This window comes from Bacillus rossius, chromosome 3 (assembly GCF_032445375.1).
Source record: "Bacillus rossius redtenbacheri isolate Brsri chromosome 3, Brsri_v3, whole genome shotgun sequence".
In the NCBI taxonomy this organism is placed as follows: Eukaryota; Metazoa; Arthropoda; class Insecta; order Phasmatodea; family Bacillidae; genus Bacillus; species Bacillus rossius.
The window spans coordinates 91,753,558-91,777,282 of record NC_086332.1 but is presented as its reverse complement, the minus strand read 5'-3'; the positions used below and the strand labels follow the sequence as shown (position 1 = coordinate 91,777,282).

The window sequence follows — 23,725 nt, the reverse complement described above, 5'->3', positions numbered from 1 at the left end:
ACTGGTAATGATGCCTTTCTGTCTCTTTAACCCCCACCCTTTCCTTACCAACAGTTATTGTCACTATAGCAGCTAGCTCCCTTGAATGTGACTAACACTACTCACTGAAGAAATAGGGAGTATGACTATAAAACTGTATTCAACTCTATAACGGATGTAAACTATTATGGTGGGAGAACTTACAATCTTTGGTTTGAATGGTGGTTTCACTCGACGGTTCTCGAGCGCATCCCAGTCAATCTCACGAAAAAATGGGTGTACCCTTATGGCTGCCTCCGTCCCCTGGGCAGCTACACAACCGAGCCTCTTCAAGGAGTTCTTCGTCATAAACTGCACCAGAAAAAAACAAGTGCAGTGAAATGCTATATTGGCAAAAGACAAACAGAAATGACAGGTCTGTAATGTTTAATCTTTAATACTGTAAAGTTAATGAATCAGAATATTATGATAACTAAATATAATGTTTATTGTAGTTTTTTTTTTTTTTTTTTTTGTGTGTCAACATCTTAGTTCTCAGTATATAGCATTTGGTAGCAGTAATTTTCTAAAAATGGAACGGAAGTCAATGAACAGAACTGTGGGACAAAGATGGCGGACCTATGTGTAGCAACATAAACCAATATATAGAACTGGTAAGCTAAATGAAACTTTATGATAGTTGAACTAACTCCCCTAAAATAGTCATAGTAAAAAGTAATCCCAATTTTTAAAATACATTAGGTAAATAGCTTTACACTGTTGATAACACATAGTCTCCTCCCTAAACTCAAGTAGTCTCAGTAGGTAAGTGGTAGAATACATGGTTGTTAACTTTAACGGATGGGGTTCTAAATTTACCACTGGAAATTTTTTTTTACATGTTTTTAATAAAATTATAATATAATAATATAATATTATAATCAGCTCTATAAGGTTAAGGTTTGTTTGTAGGAAATATTTACAGGCTGATTACAATTTTTAAGCAAAAAACACATATACCCGGTGTTATGTATTTTTAAATGTTTCAGGTTAACATTTTAGTAATGCCATAGAAGTATAACTTCTAACGTGTGCTGGAACTTTATAGTAGGTATTAAATTTAATGAATTTTAACAAGATGGGGAGTATGTTTATAAAATATATTGTCGAAAATCATCCAAATCCGGGATGTATTGGATTGCAACTTTTAATTAAAAAAATACCTGATCTGATGCCATGTTAGACTCAACACAATTTTCCTGGCTAATAAATTATAAGTATTTTTAAAGTTTCTATTATATTTTCTTATGGCTATTCAAGTTTACAATAAATAATCCAGGATAGTTTCACTACCATAAAGTTTACTTTGGCACACCAATACACTTAGTACATTCCCTGATATTCACGAATTGTGCACAGATGCATGTTGCCACACGTGGGTCCGCCATCTTTATGACTTTGGCTCGTGGCTATAGCAGTTTCTGCATGCATGTGCATTGGTCTTTTAACCTGTCAAATTTCCATTGTGTAATGCTGGCTTAATTTATTCAATTTGTGGTGCATACTTAAATTTCACCCTCAACATGCCTACAAAAGTATAACCTCAAAAACACAGACAATGATCATTCCGGTCTAGGGGGAAATGTCATATATTCAGCGTTAAGGCATTAACAAGTGATGAATTCGGTACTCCTGTTGTGTGGGTTGTCCTGAAAAATCAACAGTAGGTACCGTCTTGTTATACAGAATTATATATATGTTTAAATAGAGGAATACTTTATAACCATTTTCCCCTAAAATTAATACTTTTTGTATAATTATCATTCTCAGTATTATTTTTAAGAATTTTACATTAAATTTGTTGGCTGAGTTTTGTATTAAATGTTTATTTGTTGCAACATGAAAACACATGAATTTGCTCGTTACCAAGGTAAAATATCTAGACACATCATTGATGAGTACTGAAAGACTATTTTTTTTAATGCAAAACTTTATAATATTGCACATGGTGTCACAAGATATTTTAATGCTGACTTTATGCAAGTACCGCTCCAAGATTTATGGCTAGTGTTACATTACCAAACAAAAATGTGTTTACTCACATTTAGAGCTTTGTGTAACAGGTTCTTTGAATTGAAAATTTATAAAGGCCAAATTTTAGTGCAGTACAATCTTGCAGTGTTTCATAACTCAAAAATTACACTTTCAACTGAAAAGGAAATGTGGGGTTGTGTGCGCATGCAATCTGCAACTAAGAAAATTTATGATGCTTATTTCCCATAAGAGCTTTCAAACACGTGTGTCATTATGTACACAGCTGGCATAATGTTGGTAGTTTTAATGCAGAAAATTTTGACACTGATAGTTACATTTGATAATTTTTACAAAATTTTGGGTAGGTTGGGATATCAAATGGAAACATATGCATGCAACTCAGGTGATTACAACATTATGATTGGGACTATGAGTAGCAGACGCACGGAAGACGATAATCAGTCCATCTCGGTATTTAATTAAAATAAGATTTTAAGGCATACAAATCTTTAAACTTAAAATACATAAACATCACGTATTCCAGGGCAAGTATTTGTCTATTCATTTGCAGTGTTGCACTATGATTTTTCTCCTAAAGGTCCAGTTCAAGAGTGTTGATTAGCATGAATGCAATAGGCTACAGCTACTACTGCAATAATAATCCTTAGAAGAGGGCTGAGTTGTTTGTGGTCTACTATAGTCTTACTGAGAGCACTTATCAACACCAAATATTCTTTGCCTGAAGGCTGTTAAACATTATTTCTGGCTTGACTCAAATTTATAGGCTCTTAGCATCACATGGTTCAGAGCCCACTATAATCTTTAAGGCCCTTTGCCATAAGACACATGGCATAAACCTGTGATGTAAGAAACCTCCTTGATCTTTTCCTATTGCTTCTCCATAAATGTGCTGGGTCACACTTATGTGCTTCAGATTCTTACTGGTGATACTGACTATGAAAAAAATATCAGAAATTAATTAATATTGAACTTTTATTTTTATATTAGCAATATTAACACATGTTGCATATAAAATGTACTAATAAAACAATTAACAGCAATTCATACGAAAATGCTATAACAAGGGGTTTAGCTAGGAGGAAAGAGAAGGGGGAAAGAGTCTGGATATTTTTAAGTGTATAGTATTTGAACTATGACTACGAAAAATATATGAGTGTCTCTATTCTGTGTAATTTAAAAGGCGTGGGGAAGGATGTATCCAGATGTCCTTTTCCTGGCTATGTCCCTGGTTGAAGACACAATTAAGTCTCTCGCAGTGTTGTCAATTCATTCATTGTATTGCAGGTATTGCTTCCAAAGAACAGTGTGCCATGTAGCCAGGAAAATTGAGATTCAATGACTTGGAAACATGCTGGAAATTAAGTGACATCTGGATTAGAAGAGTCCCACTTGCAATAAGTTTGAGCTCCTCAGCCACACAAATGTAATCCTGAAGTGATCACTCGTACCGAGGTCTCAACATCAAACCTTGACTACGATAAATAGCTAACAAGTCTTTAGTAGCCACTAAGGCGTAATACTGGAGAGGGTTGACGATTTGATTCCACACTGAAAAAACTGTTTTATGGGTGCCACAAAAATAATTTGTCAGTATAGATGGCCCCAAATATTTTGTAGAACAACAGAATAAATTTTATTCTTACAAAAAATAATCCATCTATTAATAACAACTTATAGTCACTAATAAGAAACTCAGTGTATAGTACGAAATGATTTTGGTGACAACACAAAATATTTGGTAGATTACATATTGACAAACTATTCTTGTGGCAGCCGCAAAACAATTTTTTTTCCAAGCACACTATAAGTATACACCGTTTTAAATTTTAACAGCTTATTAACAGTTTTTTTTTAATGAGACTTGAATTAATTTTACAAGACAGATATCTTCCGAATAAATGTACTGAAATACAGGACCAAATATACAACTGCGTGTTGTTTCACAAAAAAATTTAAATAACGAAATGTAGCTAAGTACTAGTATTTTTCATTCATTATTGTTTTAAGCTTATTTTAAAAATTATTTTTCACTTTTTAGTTCGATGTGCTTTAAAAGCGTGTTTATTAGTTTTTTTTAACTATATTTATTTTTCACTTTTTAGTTTGAATAGAAAGATTGGAGAAGTCCCAGACGAATTACAGTTGGATTTACGGCACCAATCCAAAAATTTGTTGAAAAGAAAACAAAAAAAATATTTATATTTTCAGCCGTGGACAGGATTAGAATCCACGACCGGTGAATCGGTAGGTTGACGTCATCGAAGACCCGCGCCTTAATCAGCTCGGCCAACAAACCAACTGTTGAGGTTATAGTGTAATAATACTAATACCCCGAGTGGCTCGAGCTGGCATGTGCCGACTGCACGGTTGTCTCACTTGCTCTCTCACAGAGGCTGGGTGAGGAAATTATTTAATCATGTCGATCCTAATCAGGATAATGAGATAAACTTATTAAATTAGTGTATTGTCACCGGTCCTCGATAAGTGTACGAAGTTTAGATTAAATCTGTCCGTTTAAAGTGGGTCAAAATCGAGTGCAAAGGAGTCAGTTACAAACATACAAACAAACATACAGGCGAAGCTAATATAAAGCGTGTAAAAAAGCGTGTAATTACTCCCACGCCTTCATCGACGAGGCAAAGTTTGGCACACTGTTGTTTCAATCACCGCCAAATTGGAAAATATATAAAATCCATATATGTAGACATTTTACACACGTGAAAGTGTGTTATTTTTTAAAATTGTTTTGTGCAATTCTGATACATTCACAAGCTTAGTTAAAATAATCATAACCCACTCTCACTTTTCATTTAATTAAATGTCACAATATTTAGTACGCTTTGTTTATATCGCGCCAAAGACAAACTGAAAGAAAAGAGTTCGCACATGAGCGAAATGGTTTTCTTTACAATGTGCGAACTCTTTTCTTTCAGTTTGACTTTGGCGCGATATAAACAAAGCCTACTAAACATTGTGAAATTATATAAATTGACAAAAATTTTATTTTGCAAATTGAATTATGGAATAATCTTATCAAATTAGTGTATTGTCATCGGTCCTCGATAAATCTACAAAGTTTGAATGAAATCTGGCCATTTAAAGTGGGTCAAAATCGCACCCAAAGGAATTGGTTACAAACATACAAACAAACATACAGGTGAAGCTAATATAAAGCGTGTAAAAACTGTTTTATGGGTGCCACAAAAATAATTTGTCAGTATAGATGGCCCCAAATATTTTGTAGAACAACAGAATAAATTTTATTCTTACAAAAAATAATCCATCTATTAATAACAACTTATAGTCACTAATAAGAAACTCAGTGTATACATACTACAAAATGATTTTGGTGACAACACAAAATATTTGGTAGATTACATATTGACAAACTATTCTTGTGACAGCCGCAAAACAATTTTTTTCCAAGCACACTATAAGTATACACCGTTTTAAATTTTAACAGCTTATTAATAGTTTTTTTTTAATGAGACTTGAATTAATTTTACAAGACAGATATCTTCCGAATAAATGGACTGAAATACAGGACCAAATATACAACTGCGTGTTGTTTCATAAAAAAATTTAAATAAAGAAATGTAGCTAAAGTTTAAGCATTATAAGTGCCAGTTGTCCAGTCTCAGTGGTAGCTTGTGAGAAAAACAAATTCTCAAGTTTCATTAAAGATACCCTAATTTTATTCTATATGCAAAAGTTTTTACGAATGAGCGAAGTGATTATAACAAAAAAAGTTGAAGTGTGAAACTTCTGTCTGCATTATAAGAAATAACTAAATAAATGGAAATTTTGATAAATGCACGGGACTTTGCGTCATAATGTCGTAAAATGGTACATTCTTAATTTTTTTGGTAGTTTCAGGAGTCATAGAAGAACAGTGGCAACAAGGCACAGGGAGAGAGTATGACAATTAGCCGGTAAAGGAGGGGTTTAAAGTAGGTACACAATGTCACTTACCTACAGGTGTTAAATAAATTTAAATTACCTCCAGGTATGAAAATAGGAAATAAAAATGTTGCAGGAGTTCTAATTTATTATTTTGTAAGCTAGGATTAACTAGCCCAATTAAGTTGAAGCTCACTAAAATTTGTATACTTTGCATATAACACTCAATGAAAACAATTATCTGCAAGCACACATTTTGTGATTAAAATCCACTCTAAACTTAATATATACAGCAATTACTGCTGTTTTTGACAGTGCCACAGAAAGCTTCTCCAACTTGTTTCTGCTTTTCTCAGCCTTTCTTTAGCCTATACAACATACAAGCGTTGATCGATGCTGTCACAATTTTTCAATTATTTCAGAGAACATACAATCCATCCTCAAAACACACTAAAAAGTTTTTTTTGGTTCTCCATTTTATTATTTCTTCCAATATATTGAGAAGGCATAGATTCTACTTGTAGTTTTGTGTGAAGGAGGGTCTGACAAACAGCCCTACATTTACAAGCACACGTAATTACCTGTGCATACTGCATGCATTATATAATAAGCCTTCATCTATAAAAACATAATTTCAAATATAGGTACTTCATTAAAAACGTCATGTTTCCTTTAAAAACATAATTATAAATAAATTTTGTTGTGTTTTCACCTTGTTTAAATGGACATCAACTCATTACACTGTACGACTATCACATATTTATTCAAAATCGCTCTACTCATTATGTTACATTCACTCTCCACCATTACATCACGATCCACTGCCCGCTCTACCACTTCCTTTCATAGATACCAACTCTCATAGATGCCAACATCACATATCACAACACCTTCCCTTTTATAGCAAATACATCCACACTCTTGACATATTACTACAATCCAGAAACAGAGCAAAAGTTAAAACAGTCATCAGATTGGGGAATCATATTATTTGGTACTCACTAGTCTTTGTATCTTGCTGGCACTTTCACCTCACGTCCACTTTTTGTACGTCTCGACACATTGACCTTTTCCTTACCACTCATCAGTGCTGGTGGGCACTCTCCCTGCCGCACTCTTGACCCTGCTCCCTGCGACTCTCCTCCTGCCTCGTCTTCTGCTGGGAACCCCCGGAACTCATCATCAGAGTCCAGGCTGGACCTTCTCCTATGCAACTCAGGAGCAAGGCTGGATGGTCTCAAGTGATGGGAGTTCCTCCGCACGTGCTGGCCATCCTGATCACGGACAACGTATGATCTCGGAGTCGAAGACTTGTGTACAATTTCTGCTGGTTCCCACTGATTGTTTCTATTTAACAAGACCCTATCTTGGTGCTCGAACTCGGTTGCCTTTCTTGCCCGTTGATCATACCACTGTTTGATCTTCGCTTGCCTGTTACGTAGTTCTTCTGCTACCTTTCCCTGCACTTCCGGTTGTAGTAACTGCTGCCTCATTGGTAGTTTCGTCCTTACCCGGCGACTCATTAGCAACTGTGCTGGTGACAGGCCTACAGCAGTCAGAGGAGTGTTTCTGTACTCTAGTAACATGACAGGTAGATCACTAGACGAATCCGAACACCTCCTCAACATGTTCTTAGCAATCTGCACTGCTCGTTCTGCAAGCCCATTCGACTTTGGGTAGTGAGGACTTGCTGTCACTACTTCGAAGTCCCAACTCATTGCGAACTGCCTGTATTTATAGGAGTTAAATGGCATATTGTCTGAAATAATGAGCTTTGGCACACCATGAGTAGCAAACACAGATTTCAGTCCTCTTATGACTTCATTGGCTTGTTTATTTGCTACTGGTACTATTTCAATCCACTTGGAATAGTAGTCAATGACAACCATATAGCTGTTGCCCCCATAGTCACAAAGATCAATACCAAGTTTCTCAAACGGTAATTCTGGAATGTTGTGAGATATGAGTGGTTCTGCTTTATTCTGGCTTCTGAATTTTTGGCATGTGAAACACCTATTTACCAATATCTCAATGTCTTCTGCCATTTTTGGCCAATACAGTACTTGCCTGGCTCGTGCTTTGGTTCTTTCTATGCCTAAGTGGCCCTCATGGAGTAAGAGTAGCATCTGCTGCCTCAATGCCACTGGCACTACAATGCGATCATTTAAGAACACTAGACCCTTGTCGAGATGCAAGCAATTCCTTTGGACAAAGTACATTTGAGCTTGCTGGCTGACTTGATGTTTGTGTTCTGGCCACCCATTTTGACAGTACCTCATAACCTCACACAGTGCTGTATCCTTAGCAGTTTCCCGCCTGAACTCATCCTTTCTAGTAGTCGACACCTGACTTGTATCACTCACACTCACAAGGTGAACCATTTCTGCAGACAAATCTTCATCTGCATGTTCCACTTCTGGCAAATACGCCCTTGACAGTAAGTCTGCTACATGCATGAGTTTGCCTGGAAGATACTCTACCGACAGCGTGTACCGTAGCAGCCTGATTTTCATCCGTTGAAGTCTAACAGAATACACATCTGCTATACTTTTCTTAAACACTGGAACTAATGGTTTGTGGTCTGTGTGTACTATGACATGCCTTCCATATATGTAGTGATGAAACTTTCTCGCTGCAAACACAATACTGAGCATTTCCTTCTCGACTTGTGCATAATTCTTTTCTGCTGAGGACAAACTTCGGGAAGCATAGCTGATTGGCTGATCATCACACATTAAACAACATCCCAGTCCATCTTTTGAGGCATCACACTGAATGGACAGTTTTTTGTTGGGGTCATACAAGCCGAGTACTGGTGCCTTGCTGACCAACTCCTTGACTTGCTGCAACACATCAGTGTGCACTGGTAACCACTGCCACTCAGTATCGTTCTTCAGGAGTTCCCTCAGTGGAGCTATGATGCTAGCTAAGTTAGGTAAAAACTTCCTTAAGTAGCTGATGAAACCCAACACTCTTTGCAGCTCAACTTTGTTGGTGGGTGTTTGTAGTGCTAGAATAGCTCGCACCTGGTCGGGATCTGGCTGCATACCATTTGAGGAGAACACATGCCCAAAATACCTTGCCTCCTTCTTTTTGAACTGAATCTTGCGTACATTGAACTTCACATTTAGCGCTCTCGCTCTCTGTGCTACCTGTAACAATATTTGATCGTGCTCAACTTCATTTGCAGCAGCAATCAAGAGGTCATCAAAGTATACTAGTACCCCTGGAATATCACCAAAGTTGTGCATGTTTATTCGTTGAAAAATTTCAGGTGCACTCGATAACCCAAATGGGAGCCTGAGAAATTTATAACATCCAAATGGTGTGCTGAAAGTGCAGTACATACTTGATTCCTCATCTAGTTCCACCTGGTAAAACCCATCTTTCAGGTCCAACACTGTGAAAATGGACTTATTGTTCAGCTGGCAGCTCAACTCCTCTAATGTTGGTATCATGTGATACTCCCTGCAAATTGCCTTATTCAGGTCTACTGGATCTAGACAGAGTCTGAGACTTTTGTCGCCCTTTTCAACAACAGTTAGGTTGCTAACCCATCCAGTTGGCTGATCAACCTTGGCAATAATTCCTAGCTTAACAAGCTCGTCCAACTTGATTTTTAATCTATCTCTTAAGGCAAAGGGCACTCTTCGAGGTGGTTTAGCAACTGGCTGAACAGATTTATCTACTACCAATGTGCACTTGTTCGGAATACACCCGACTCCCTGAAATACATCTGCAAATTCTGAGAGGAACTTATCTTCCGATAAAACGCTACTGTGTAAGGTGTGGACAAAACTGCGAGAAACTAACTTCAAACACACGCATCCTGGCAGTCCAAGAATGGGCATTCTGCAGCTACCATCTTCAACAACAACAAACTCCAGGCACTCCTGAGCACCATCTGCTGTATTTACTCCACACATTAGCTTAATGACACCCACTGGTTTCACTTTTTTGCCGCCGAACCCTTCGAGTGTTATGTGTGACCATTTCAACTGGGTTGGGCGAGCCAGCTGCTTCACAATACTCTGTGATATGATATTTACCTCTGAGCCCGTATCAAGCTTGAAATATACAGTCTTACCTTCAACCCACATTTCTTGGATCCACTCCTTTCTGCCTGGCTTGGCATCTTCCACCCCGGTCGTTGCTTCTGCCACTTCTAATGTGCTGACAAAGAACTCTTCCATCTCACCTCCCGTTAACCTAACCTCTTCAACTTGGTTGGTGCACACGGTTGCAAAATGATTGAACTTCATGCACTTGTAACATTTTTTTCCAAAGGCAGGGCACTCATTCTTCCTATGTACCCTCCCGCACCTTCGGCACTTAGGACTTCCTTGTTGCACATGCTTCTGTTCAGCCCCCCCTTTGTATGGTACCTGCTGCTGTTCAGTTGATTTCTGCTTTCTTCTATTTCGCCACACAGTTTCAACTGTGCCTCCTCTCGGGTGAATTTCATCATCCGACGAATCCTCACGCCGATTAACAGGATTGACAGCTTTGGTTTGTATAGCGTCGGCACGTTGCTTGCCTAGCTCAGCCACCCTACACTGTTCCATTGCCCGTGACAAGCTGAGATCCGGTTCACGCAACAAACGTTCCTGCAGCCCTTTGTCCCGAATGCCCAAAACTATTCTGTCCCGCACAACACTGTCTGTCTGGTCCTTGAAGTCACAACTTTGAACCAGCTTTTTTAAATCTCTCACAAACGAGTCAAACGGCTCTCCCTCTTCCTGAGATCGGCAATTAAACTTGTACCGCTCAACTACGATATTTTTTACAGGGTTACAATAATGTTCAAATGCTCGCAACACCTTTTCAAAATCCCTACGGTCTTCCGCTGGAAGATCGAATGTGTTGAACAACTCAACAGCCTCGTCTCCTATGAGGTTTAACCACATCGCCGCCTTGACTGCCGATGGTTTGGACTCATATCCAGTCGCTAGCATAAAAATATCAAAGCTCTGTTTGAACCGCCGAAAGTGTTCACACAGATTTCCATCTAGAAGCAGCGCCGGCGGTGGCTTAAACGATTCCATCGCGCCGAAACCTGTATAACCTCTATCTCCACGTGGCACAACAACGAAACAAGGGAAGCCTACGATTCACTGGTCCTTTCGTACACGCCCGAAAACGCCCGATTACTCATGTTCGTGCAACTTCGGAATTTTCGAAAAAACGCGCGCGCGCAAATGTTGTAATTCAACATGTCCCATGCTGGTCAGCAGTTTTCAAGGCTTATTGCAAAACTATGTTTTCAGTGAAGCGGAGAAAAGTATTTCTGGTTTTTTGGATGGAGAGCATCAATACGGAATTTTTTTGGATGAACTGAAAAAGTAAGGGCAAACATACTCTGTGCGAAGCAGCTACAATTATGCCACAGCAGGTAAATCATATTATGTAATACTTAACTGTATAATTAATGTATTCAATAAAATGGCAACAGATTGCTACCTAGTTGTTATATGGCATATTTTTAGAAATTGCCCTAAATTCATTATGTTCAAGTATTATTGTTTTAAGCATTTTATCTCCATATATGTATACTGAGGATAAGTTAGATTCGAATCCACAACCGTACCAACTTATCCTCAGTTATATGTATAGCATATTTTATAAGCCACATTACACTTAACAGGATGCAAAGAAAAGTGGCTGTGAGAAAATCATATAATACAAATAAGATAAAAATAAGGAACGAAAAAGTGTAATACTGCAGAGTTGCAGCTTCTTCAGATTACCTTTAAAGTACCTATGTTATTAGTCACCTTATTTTTCAGAAAGCTTTACTCTGCAGTAACTGTAATTCTGCAGTGATGGTGTTGTTGGCAGTGTTTTAATACACAATATGCTATTTTATATGTAATAACAATACTGCATGGTGAATTGATTTTGTTATTACTTTTTTGCAGCTTCGCCTAAAGTATTTTTTCAGTACAAGCAGGGCAAATTAACTCATGCCCCTGAGATTGAGTATTTTGGAGCACCATTCACAGTGGAGAAATGTGTGTTTATGGAGTGTGCTCAAGGTCCAAAATATTACAATGCCAAACAGACTACAGATCAACTGGTAAGTTGTAAAACTGTGTGTTCATTGATGATTTGTATATAAACTCTATAATATTCATAATACATCCCAGTGAATGTGAGTTCTTTTCATATCTTGCAGTTATTAATAAGAAAGCCTTAGGTCCAAGGATACCTAGTATCGTATTGTTTTCTGTATTCTGCTTATTAGCAACAGTTCTTTTACCAAAATTTGTAAATCAAGGAAGTTATAACAGACACTTAAATCTTTTTATATATGTAACTATTATTTATCAATTTAATTATTACATTGTTGGAACCAAGTAACTATTTAAGTCACTTAAACTTATATGCAATAAGTTGACATCATAAAGCAATATTAATAATAATATTTAATTAGCTAGGTACTTAATTATTAATGTTATAAATCATTGTTTTACATTGTATTTACTACAGGAATGTCACAGCTGGAAACATTTTCCATGACAAACAGGGTTATGCAATTTTCTTTAACTCAATCTAGAAATATAAAAAAAATCACATACATTTCATACTTGTTTTTATCCATCCAAAACAACCATGGTGAAAAAATATTAAACAGTATTTTTAACAATTGTATCCTGTTAACATTACCATCATGACTATCATGGGATCTTCATGTACCTACTACCTATCACCAGTCTCAAGATATGATTTTTTTTTTATGTATGAAGCTAAATTTAGTAAATTTGAAGTTGAAGATTTGCCTAATTAAATTTTTTTTTTCAAGCCTGACCATCCACAACCAAAAAAGAAAAAATTCTTGATAAAAAGTACCAAAAAACTGGGTTGTCCAGGTGTCATGGCTGTGAGGACTGTGAGAGTCTACCAGGAATTTACCGCAGCGGACTCGCAGAGGAAGAAGCATGCTGTAAGTTATGTACCTAATACAGATTTTAAGTTACATCTTTTACCAAATGCCACTTTAGTGCTTTGGTAACCAGTCAATATGCAAGTAGTTTTGAGCCCTCTGTAGGAACCTTAGAGATCACATGACAACTTAATGTCTTTATTTGCACATTCACAAGAAATATAATATTACATGAGATGTGTTTCTGTCATGGATACTTATAAGAGAAATTGGCTTTGAAATGTGAACTTGAAAATGAGTGTGATTATGTTTTAATAAGCATAGCAAAATATACAGCCAATGTAGTTTTCTTCTTAAATTTATGTTATACTGTAGATAGTGCAATAGTGGTTGGGAATCAACATAAAATCACATGAATATTCATTATCTCAAGTATTACAACATTTCCTGGTGCACGACCATTAGTTTAGTAGTTCTTATAACTAAGCAAGTTGTAGGCTTCGCGTGCAGGCAACTTCATGTGTCTGGTGCACGCGGTGAACTGCCGTGAGGCAGTAATCGTAGCAACGCCTACCTCCACCTGTGCATGCATTGGAACTTCTGACCACCACAATCATAACTTAACTTTTACGAAAATGGTGTTCTTGTTAATTTCAATTGATAGTGACAATATATAATATTTCTTGTGATGTTTGTAATTTTATATGTGTATGTATACAAAAACATGTACAAATATAATATTTCAGTGACAAATAAATTGATATTAATAGCAAAAATTATTATCTCCAATCTTAAACCCACATTAATTCCACTAATATTTATTACTTCCTATTATATTTCATGGTAAGCATATATTTCATATATTAAAGACATAACAAGTAATTGGTAGGGCCTAGAAACACTGCTTTCAACATCTTAAGAGAAATATAATCAATATAATGAATCAAATTGTACTTGTTAAAATAACATAAAAGTTTTTTAATTCTTCGGTTAACATAATAGGCAAAACTCATTTTAATTTGGCAACCTAGATTGAAGTGAATTTCAATATCATATTATTATGGGAAGTTAATAGATTATACATACAGTGGCAAAACCATCCAGGCCTTCAAGAACCTATATTTAGAAGCAGTATAATATTAGAACACGTTTACTTCACACTCATATGATTAATTTAAAACTTTTGTATGTGAACAATTTTTATACACAGGATGTTGTGTAAATGTAACATGAATATTAATTACCTTACAGGCTAAAAAATCACAAGTTGCACAAATTTAGATATTAAGGTGTGTGTATTTCCCATATGCTGAATCGGCAGCTATGTGCCTTATGAAAATATTGTAATAGTATGTACTTTTTTTATTCCATTATACTACATACAAGAAGATAAACTGCTTGAAGCCTTTATGAACAAAATGCATATTCAACCATTTTTAAAGTTCGACAGCAGTCTCTTGCCATTATGTTAATTCATCTGCTACAGCCATTAAGTGTTTGATTAATTGGTTGATTGAACATACGCTTGTGACTGAGCTTTCGCCTGGTGGAAAGGAGTTCTCTCTCTCCAACTCATTCTCCTAAAATTCTAAAACCTCCTCTGTAAGTCTTTTCCTCCTCTCACATCCAGTATCCCCCTTTCAAGCCCATCCAACTCTCGCCCCATCCGCACCAGAAATACCTGCTTTCCTCTCTCGGTTATCTCCACTCCTCTGAATCTTCCACTCATGATCTCCCCTCCCTTTATACCTCCCTCTGTTAAACCTAGCTCCCAACTTTCTCCAGCCCTCCTCCCCTTTAATTAACATAAACAATTTCATGAGTTTCCACTTTCCCCCTCCTTTACAGTGTGTCCAACTCTAGTTCGATCATTACCGTATGTAACAGACCTTCTCAATAATATTTTCAAAAGCTATCCATGTACCTTTCCTAACTTTTTGTCACTTTAGTTAACATGGAGTAGCCTAAATAAATGGTGAATGTATCTCAAATATTTTTTTTCTTCCAACCTATGCCACATAAAAACAAATACAAATATATATCTTCATAGTTCATAAATAAATTGATTTACATACTGTGGCATGAATACAAATATGATACAATGAATGTGTTAACACTAATTTTTCAAAGCATCAAATCTTTCACTTTCTTTTAAATGCATTGAAAAGATGTCCATGATATAAACATATACAATCATAAGATTTTCCCATTGATAACCAGAGATTCTATAAGGTACGTATTAAATATCAATGAAATAGTGACTACACCAGTGATCCTGTAGGCTGTAAACTCATGAACCTATGTTAATCTTCACAACCTAAAGAAGATAATAAAACTGAAATAAATAAATTTCTCGCAAGAAATGCAAATACAACTGATGCACCATACAGAAAATGTCCATGTGTTAAAGCTCGATACAATAAATTGAAGAAAAAAATTAACGAATAGGAATGTGAACTATCAAACCGACAAATCATATGCTCAAACCATACAGGACTCCGCTCATTAGGTATTTCTTATAAATTTCTGATACGTATTTTAAATGAAAATGCGACAAAACAATATAACCTCAATAACCGGTAATATTTTCTGCAAGCAACGACCATATACCACCCCCGTGTTTACATTCTTTGTGTACGTTAAAAAAAAAAACGAAGTTGCACGAACATGAGTAATCGGGCGTTTTCGGGCGTGTACGAAAGGACCAGTGAATCGTAGGCTTCCCACGAAACAACACCACTAAGGTCACGTTGCGAACACTATGCGATTTACTACCGACTGCGCCATGTTGTGTTTTCACCTTGTTTAAATGGACATCAACTCATTACACTGTACGACTATCACATATTTATTCAAAATCGCTCTACTCATTATGTTACATTCACTCTCCACCATTACATCACGATCCACTGCCCTCTCTACCACTTCCTTTCATAGATACCAACTCTCATAGATGCCAACATCACATATCACAACAAATTTAATTTATGCTTTTACAAAGAAATCTGGTAAAAGTTACCGGTACAATTATTATTTTTATTGAAATAGGCCTTTCATTGCAGAATGGTGATAGGGTAAACCTCTACTTTAACTTATCAGTTTATCACATGGTATACCAATGTTATTGAAAACTATATGAATAGTTTCACTAATTAAATTAATTTCTGTATTAGAGGTAAATTATAAAATTCACATTTTTGCATTATTTGTCATACATAACACAAATTCAAAATTAAGAATTGTTAAAAATAATTCTATACAGTAATATAGAATTTCTTATATGCCAACCAAAAGTACCAATTAAGCGAATAACTGTTTTTAAACATCAGAACTTTTATAAAAATATAATTCTTTTATGTTGTTTTTAATAGTTATTTGAAATACTGTAATACCTCTAACACGATATACATAAATTTTAATGATGTATTAATGACTTATTTATACAAAATACTAAAGAATACAAAAAACTATAGAACAATAATGCACAAGATTGTTCTTTTAACTACTAGAAAATTCCAAGAATGTTATAATGAATATAATTCAAATTTAAAAAGTATTTGTAGAGTGTCTTTTTAATTTAGGCCTATGCTATAGTTACAGCTATATATTTTCTATTTTTCTTTTTTGTACGGAACAAACATTTTGAAGATAAATACCACTGCATAACTACCCAGAGCTGTCTCATGGCAGGTTTAGCACAGCCTTCCAGCTGAAATCACGTTCATCTTCAATGATAAATATTAAATCCAAAATATAGATTTTTTCCCCCCTCCTCCATTCCAAACAAAACATGCTGGGAAGTTAGCAAGAGGCCAGACAATATGGCGGCCTAATAAGTTGTACGTGAGTGACTGAGTTTCTACTAAGTTGTCACAGTGAATAAAGGTTGTGTACGAACTTATGATGCATTATCATTCATGAACTACAACATGGCGCAGTCATCAGGATCGCGAGGAAAAAGAAAGAAAAGCTTACGCCCACAACCACAAGTGAGACAATGGCGACCGGCGGGGGTGTTAAACTTCCACCAGATTTAGATCTGCAAGGGAAAACAGCCTACAATGACTGGAAATACTGGGAAGCTGAATTCGAATACTATCTCGTCAGTACAGGGCAAGACGAGGTGAGTGATAAAGTTAAAATAACCCTCCTTAGGAACATGGTGGGAAGTGCTTCGGCCTGCATTCTTGTGTCACTCAAAATCCCGGAAGAGGACAGATGGGTGTACAAAAAGGTAAAAGAGGCAATTGAGCGGTATGTTAACCCCAGGGTGAATGAAGTGTTTGAGCGCTAAGTGTTTAACCAGAGGGAGCAGGAAGAGGGGGAGAGCTTTGAATATTTCCTAACCTCATTGTGTCAGTTGGTGACGAACTGCAACTATAACAGTGCGACAGCTGAAGGAAGAAACACAGAACAGAATACCAACGAGCGGGAAAGCGCCGAAGACAAGATGCTGCGAGACCGAGTTGTGCACGGAATAAGGGACAAGGGCACACAGGAAGCCATGCTCCGTATGGACCACTTATAACGGTTCGTTATATACAAAATAAAACAGTTCAACGCCGATTGCAAATTTTGATGTTTTTATTATTTTTATTTTTCCAAACAGAATGCCCCGACGAATCCAAACACTTACAATAGTTCATTCACTCGTTCCACACATATATCTGCCCGTCGAAAAACTGCTGGTAGCTCGCATGATGAGAAATTACCGAAAATTAATAGCGTAGATGAAGTCCTTCAGTAATGTTTTACTGCAAGTACACGAAGATGGTGCGACCTGGAACAGGGCCGCACCCAGCGAAAACGAATCTCGCCCCGAGCCAAAACGCCTACGAAGGTGGCCGCAATTTCTAGTTAAGTTATACCCGAAACGAAAAAAAAGAAAATTAGGTTGATTTAATAATAGGCCTGGCTCCGACCACCAACGTGAAATTATCTCTTCGTAAATTACATTATAATTTAGCGAGAAGCCATCGAACGCGACCTACTCGTCCAGCGTTCGACAGACGACTGGTGATCTCATGCCACACTCTCCTCCACGCAGGGAGTAGACGTCACATGACCTCACCGACCAATCACACGCACGCTTCATTCACTCTTACAGATACAAGCCAATCACAGAACAAGTTCCAATACATGAAAAAACCTTTTACACACAGAACTCTGGGCTTCCCCTGATCTGTCTCTTTTCAATTTCACATCGAAATCGGGGACTTCCATTCTCGTTCTCTCTCCCACACCGTGAGAGAGCAGTTATCACTCAGTTCCCATGCAGGGGGGGAATTACCGTCTTTATCTCGGTTGGCGGGGAAGCACTGTTCCTTTCTCACTCCCACTTACAGGCCTCTTATGCCTCTCTTTCTAACCATCACACCAGCCCAGACACAGTCCCGTGATTTATAATTATATTACAACACGTTAATAAAATTTAAGAACAATAATTATAATACGAATCACTTTACAAAATTAAACTCATTTAGAAATAACCTGAAAAAGTAGGCCTAAACAGCCAAAATCTAGTACAGCGGCTCATTTGTGAATAATTACATAAAAAATAGTACTGATAGAAAATGTCTGTTAAAATACAAAATACCTTCTTAAAACACAAAGCAAGTGCAAACATCAACCCTAAAATACATGAAAACGGTAACATATAATTAGAAAGATTTTTTAAGAAATATTTACATTCATGAAAATAGTTTAAAAGAAAAATAATTTAATTAGGAGGGCAGGGTCTTGCAACATTACACACTTAACCTTAGGAAAAGCTGCAGCACATCCATAAAAAAAAGGGAAGAAAGTGCAAGTGTGCTGGAGAACTCAATAAAAGAATGCAGGTACAGGGAAAAGTCTCGTGCAAAAGGGCACAAGAGTCAAGACAGTGACTTTCAGTGTGGGCGATGCCAATCCAAACATGGACCCAGGGCATGCCCTGCCTATGGTAGGAAGTGTGCGAAGTGTGGTAAACTCAATCACTTTGCTAACTCTTGCAGGGTAAAATCAGTGCAAGTAATTGAGACTGGTGACTCTGAAAGCTCAGACGACTCATTGTATTGCTATAGTGTAAAAATGTGTGTGTGAATGTCGTGGAGTCTAAAAGGGGGCACAACAGGAGTAACCTGATGTACCCAAATGAGTGGCATGAAACCATCAAGGTCGAAAACACACAAATGAAGGTAAAACTTGATACTGGAGCCCAGGTTACTGTACTACCTTTAAACATTTTCCTTCAAATCAATCAACAATTTAAAGTAGAACCAACACGTGTTAAGTTAAAAACTCTGGATGAAGTAATTAGGCCCACAGGAACAGTTCGCTTGAGGTGCAATGTTCGTAATTGTGAGGCCTATATTGATTTCATGCTGGTAGATTTAGCTATCATGCCACTATTGGGTCTGTCAGGTTGCGTAGCCTTAAATTTAGTGCAGCGAATAAGCTCTGTCACAGAAGACAGCAAGGAGCAGTTCACAGAGGAGAATAGGGATGTATTTCAAGGGCTCGGGTGCTTTCCACAGACTGGCAAAATACTAATCAAACCAGGAGAAGAGCCAGTTAGCAGACCACCTAGGAGGGTACCGGTAGCTTTACGCAAATCGCTTAAGGACGAACTTGCTAGGTTGGTAGCGAAGAAGGTGATAGAACGGGTGGATGATGTTGACGAAAGGGCTTGGATAAGCAACCTTGTAATCACAGAAAAGCCAAAAGGGAAGATTCGATTGTGCCTTGACCCTTCAGATTTAAACAAGGGAATACTCAGACAGTGCCATACTGTACCTAAGGTTAGGGAGATAGGCGAGCAACTGGCATGCAAAAAACTATTCTCTGTCTTTGATTTATAAGAAGGGTTTCATCAAATCCAACTCGATGAGGAATCATCCTTTAAATGTTGCTTTTCCAGTCCTTACGGCACATATAAGTACCTAAGGTTACTCTACGGAACTTCCAATGCCCCAGAACTGTTCCAAAATCTAGTTGTACGAAATTTCTCCATTCCCAATGTCATCATTTACTTTGATGATTTGATGTGCATGGGGGAAACCGAGGCAGAACATGATGAGACAGTATGTAGGGTTGTCGAGAGGGCCAGGGAAAGGAACATTAAATTCAACAAAGAAAAGCTTCAATATAAACAAACAGAGGTAAAGTATGTGGGGCATTTGTTCTCTGCTGGGGGAATGAGAATAGACCCAGACAGGATAAGGGCTCTCGTAGAGCTTAACCCCCCCCCCCCCCCCCCCTCTAAGAAGCAGCTACAACGAGTCATTGGAATGTTCAACTATGTACAATGCTTCGTACCTCACATGGCAACCACAATGGCTCCCCTGTGTGAACTACTCACGGCTGGGGTAGAGTGGCAGTGGCTACCGGCACACCAAATAGCCTTTGACAAACTTAAATATAGAATATGCACAGCACCCATATTAACCTCATTTGACCCCACAAAAGAAACTACCCTCCAATGTGATGCTTCTCAGCATGGGCTGGGTTGTTGTTTATTTCAGGAGTCCCACACAGAGCCAGGTAGGATGCATTTAGTTGCTACAACGTCACGGGGTCTTAATGACAGTGGAAAAAAACTACTCCCAGTCGGAGAAAGAAATGTTAGCCATTCATTTTGCTGAATCAAAATTCCATGAGCATGTTTATGGGTACAAAGTGTAAGTGCAAACTGACCACAAACCACTAGTCTCCATAAAGCAGAAAAATGTAGCTAACATAGGGTCATCTCATCTTCAAAGTCTACGTCTCAAGCTGTTAAATTACTCCCTTACGGTATTCTATGTTCCTGGAAAAGACCAACATTTTGCTGATATTATGTCGCGGTCCCACTTGAATGAAACTACTGATGACCCTGACATGCTAGAAATACAGTAGAACCCCGATTTTGCGAACACGGATTTAACGAAAACAGCGATTTAACGTAAAGGTTTTCAGGAACCATCAAAAAACACCAATTTATTAAAATATTAATATAGATTTCCAAAAAATGAAAGTAAATTGTAATGGAATATTATTAAGAAATACACTCTGTGGTGTCAGTAATAGAATGGAGGTACTATATAATAATATGTGACTTTGCATCATCTGTCCAAACACGAAAAAATAAAAAAAAATTGTTCAAATTGCTTAAAAACTCCGGGCGCTGTAACTGAATTGCGTAGGTGCGACACATGACGTCATGAAGGGTTTCTTTGTCCGCATCCCCCTCCCCCACCACTATTCCTGGCTTGACTCACCACGTTATCTTCCACTCACGCCCGCATAGTAACAGTGCTAGGCAATAATCTAACGTTTCCAAATTTCCCTTTCCCATCCTCCAGGTTTTTTCAACTTGTGACAACGTCACACCAATACGCCATTATCATTATTCTTATAGAGGTGTAAAAGTAACGAAAAAAAAAACGTACCCGTATGTATTCGTTACTATAACAATTAGTACTCGTTACTATCGTATCGTTACGTTACTCGTTACTTCTGATACCGCATAACATGCTATGTTATGTTGCAGCAACGAATCGAGTCGTATTGTGTACGCAAACAGTATGACGTCGCGTAAATAATAATAAATAGAATATAAACAATTAACAATATTTCATAATTAACAGTTTTTGTTAACCAAAAACAATTAAATCTCATTAGAGCGGCTTTTTTTATATTATCTCTTTTAAGAGAAGAACAAAAAAACGTGAAAATACGTGATAATAAAAACAAAAACATAATTACATATTTCTAATTTGTAAACAATACTTTGTTACGTTGTTTCTGTTCCAATCTCAAACTTTTTCTACACACAATTTCTTTAATAAACAAACATCGTTCTTTGTAACGTAAATACATCGAATACGCGCGCGCATGCGTAAAACATACGAAAAATGCGAGTAACGAGATGCAGCCGTGTGTAACGTTTCGTTACTCGTTACTAGATGGCGCACCCGTTACTCAGTACCGAATACATACGGTTTGCTACAGCTCTATTATTCTCAGTAAGAGCTTTGTGCGCGGTGTTTAGTTTTTGGAATACGTTTTTTATAAGTGCTGCGCAGCTCAGCGAACAAAGAGAGCCAGCCGGCGGCTACGCCGCGCCGTAACAGCAGCTGACCGAGTACAATGATCTTTCTCCGCGTACGGCGCGCTATTGACGGTAAATTTCCATCAATTTGCGGCCATTTTTTATTTTTTACTGTGACGCAATGTGTATGTAGCTCGTATTTGTTATAAACGCTGCAGGTTGCGACTGTATTTTAATAAACTTTAACGTATTTCTTACACTTTTCATATTTTTAACATTTTTTTAAAATTTAATGCCTCATTTTTCACGGTTTCTGAAAATCTGTATGTACGACCGAGGTGTACGTACGAACCGGGGGCCGTATGAGCGAGATCAAAAACGTTGAAGATGGAAAGTTGACGAAGTCTGAGATAGCACGGCAGCACAAGATATCAGCGTCGACCCTGTTTACGATATGGAAACGTAGGGACGCGATTATGAGTGCGGGGGTCATTGAAAATCGGTAAATCGGATTTAACGAAACATCGATTTAGAGTTAACATTTTCGGTAACCGTAGCACTTCGTTAAATCGGGGTTCTACTGTAGTCCACATGGTTAGTGTAAATTTACCAATAAGTGAGGGCAATAGGGAGCTCTTTAGCAAGGAAACTGCCCAAGATCACACTCTGAAATTAGTTGCAGAAATGCAAGTCCAGGGCTGGCCACCTGCCAGCAAGGTGAGAGAGGACTGTAAATACTACTACAACTTGCAGCATGACATACACATGGCAGGGGGGCATATTATTCTTATCTCACAAGATCATAGTTCCGAAAACACTCAGATCAGAAGTACTGAGGTGGGTCCATGAAGGGCACCTAGGTACGGAGAAAACAAGAGCACGAGCACGGCAGCTGTTTTATTGGCCAGGTATGTCAGTAGACGTTGAGAAGTGGGTCTCAGAATGTAGCACATGTGAAAAGTTTAGGTCAGCAAACTACAAAGAACCTTTACATTCCCATGAGGTACCCAAACTTCCATACCTCAAGGTGGTGGCTGACATTCTTGAGTATTCAGGTAGGGCATTTCTAATCCTTACCGACTACTTTTCTCACTGGCTGGATATACACCCAATAGCGAGTAAGAGTAACAAATCAATCACTGATGCAATGCAGGACGTATTAAATACTCCACAGATTCCCACAAGAGCTTGTCGCTGACAACGTGCCATTCCTGTCGCATGAATGCCAGGTGTACTTTAAAGGTAAAGGGATCACACTGGCTACTAGCAGCCCCATTACCATAGAGCTAATGGGATGGCGGAGAAAGCTGTTGGTATTAGCAAAAATATATTACGTAAAAGTACAGTAGAAGGGTCAGATTACAGAGATCTCTTGAGAGACGGCCCGGAACTAGGAGATTCGTTAGGGGGGGCAAAGCTTAATTTGCCGCCCCCTCCTTACCAACATTATAAAATACCCTTTTTCGTTAGAAGCTGTGGTTGAAATGATACCATTCACTTATACATAATTGAGAACTTTTATTTATCAAGTACACTAATTGGAAAACTAATACAATTACATTTTTTATTATAATGAAGTAGACTGTCATCAAACTATTGTTTATTGTTTGCACAACAGTGAAAATTAATGTCTTACCAATAAGTTTATTAAGTAATAAAATTACATAAGGAACATGTGATTCTGAATTAAGTATAATATTGTATTGATAACCATACAAAGAAATTCAGTTCAAAATTTAATTTTTCGAGCATGATTAGCTGCAAAAGTGTTAATAATATCATCAAAATTGATCAAAGCAGCTTGTTTGTGTTCAATAGATATAATACTTAGATTTGTTAATCTCTGCTGGCCCATCGTGCTTCTCAAATAGATTTTAATAAGCTTAAGTTTACTAAAACTTCTTTCACCTGATGCA

At 37.4% G+C, this 23,725-nt stretch overlaps 1 protein-coding gene across 3 annotated transcripts in view; it reads right to left on the bottom strand.

Moving 5' to 3' along the window:
* Positions 1-23,725, bottom strand: part of LOC134531025 (protein kinase C) — a 270,374-nt gene that overhangs the window by 5,696 nt on the left and 240,953 nt on the right. For all 3 annotated transcript variants that reach the window (XM_063366515.1, XM_063366516.1, XM_063366517.1), the window contains one exon: positions 184-330. In XM_063366515.1, the coding sequence (XP_063222585.1) occupies positions 184-330 (147 nt within the window). The remainder of the gene's footprint in view (positions 1-183; positions 331-23,725) is intronic.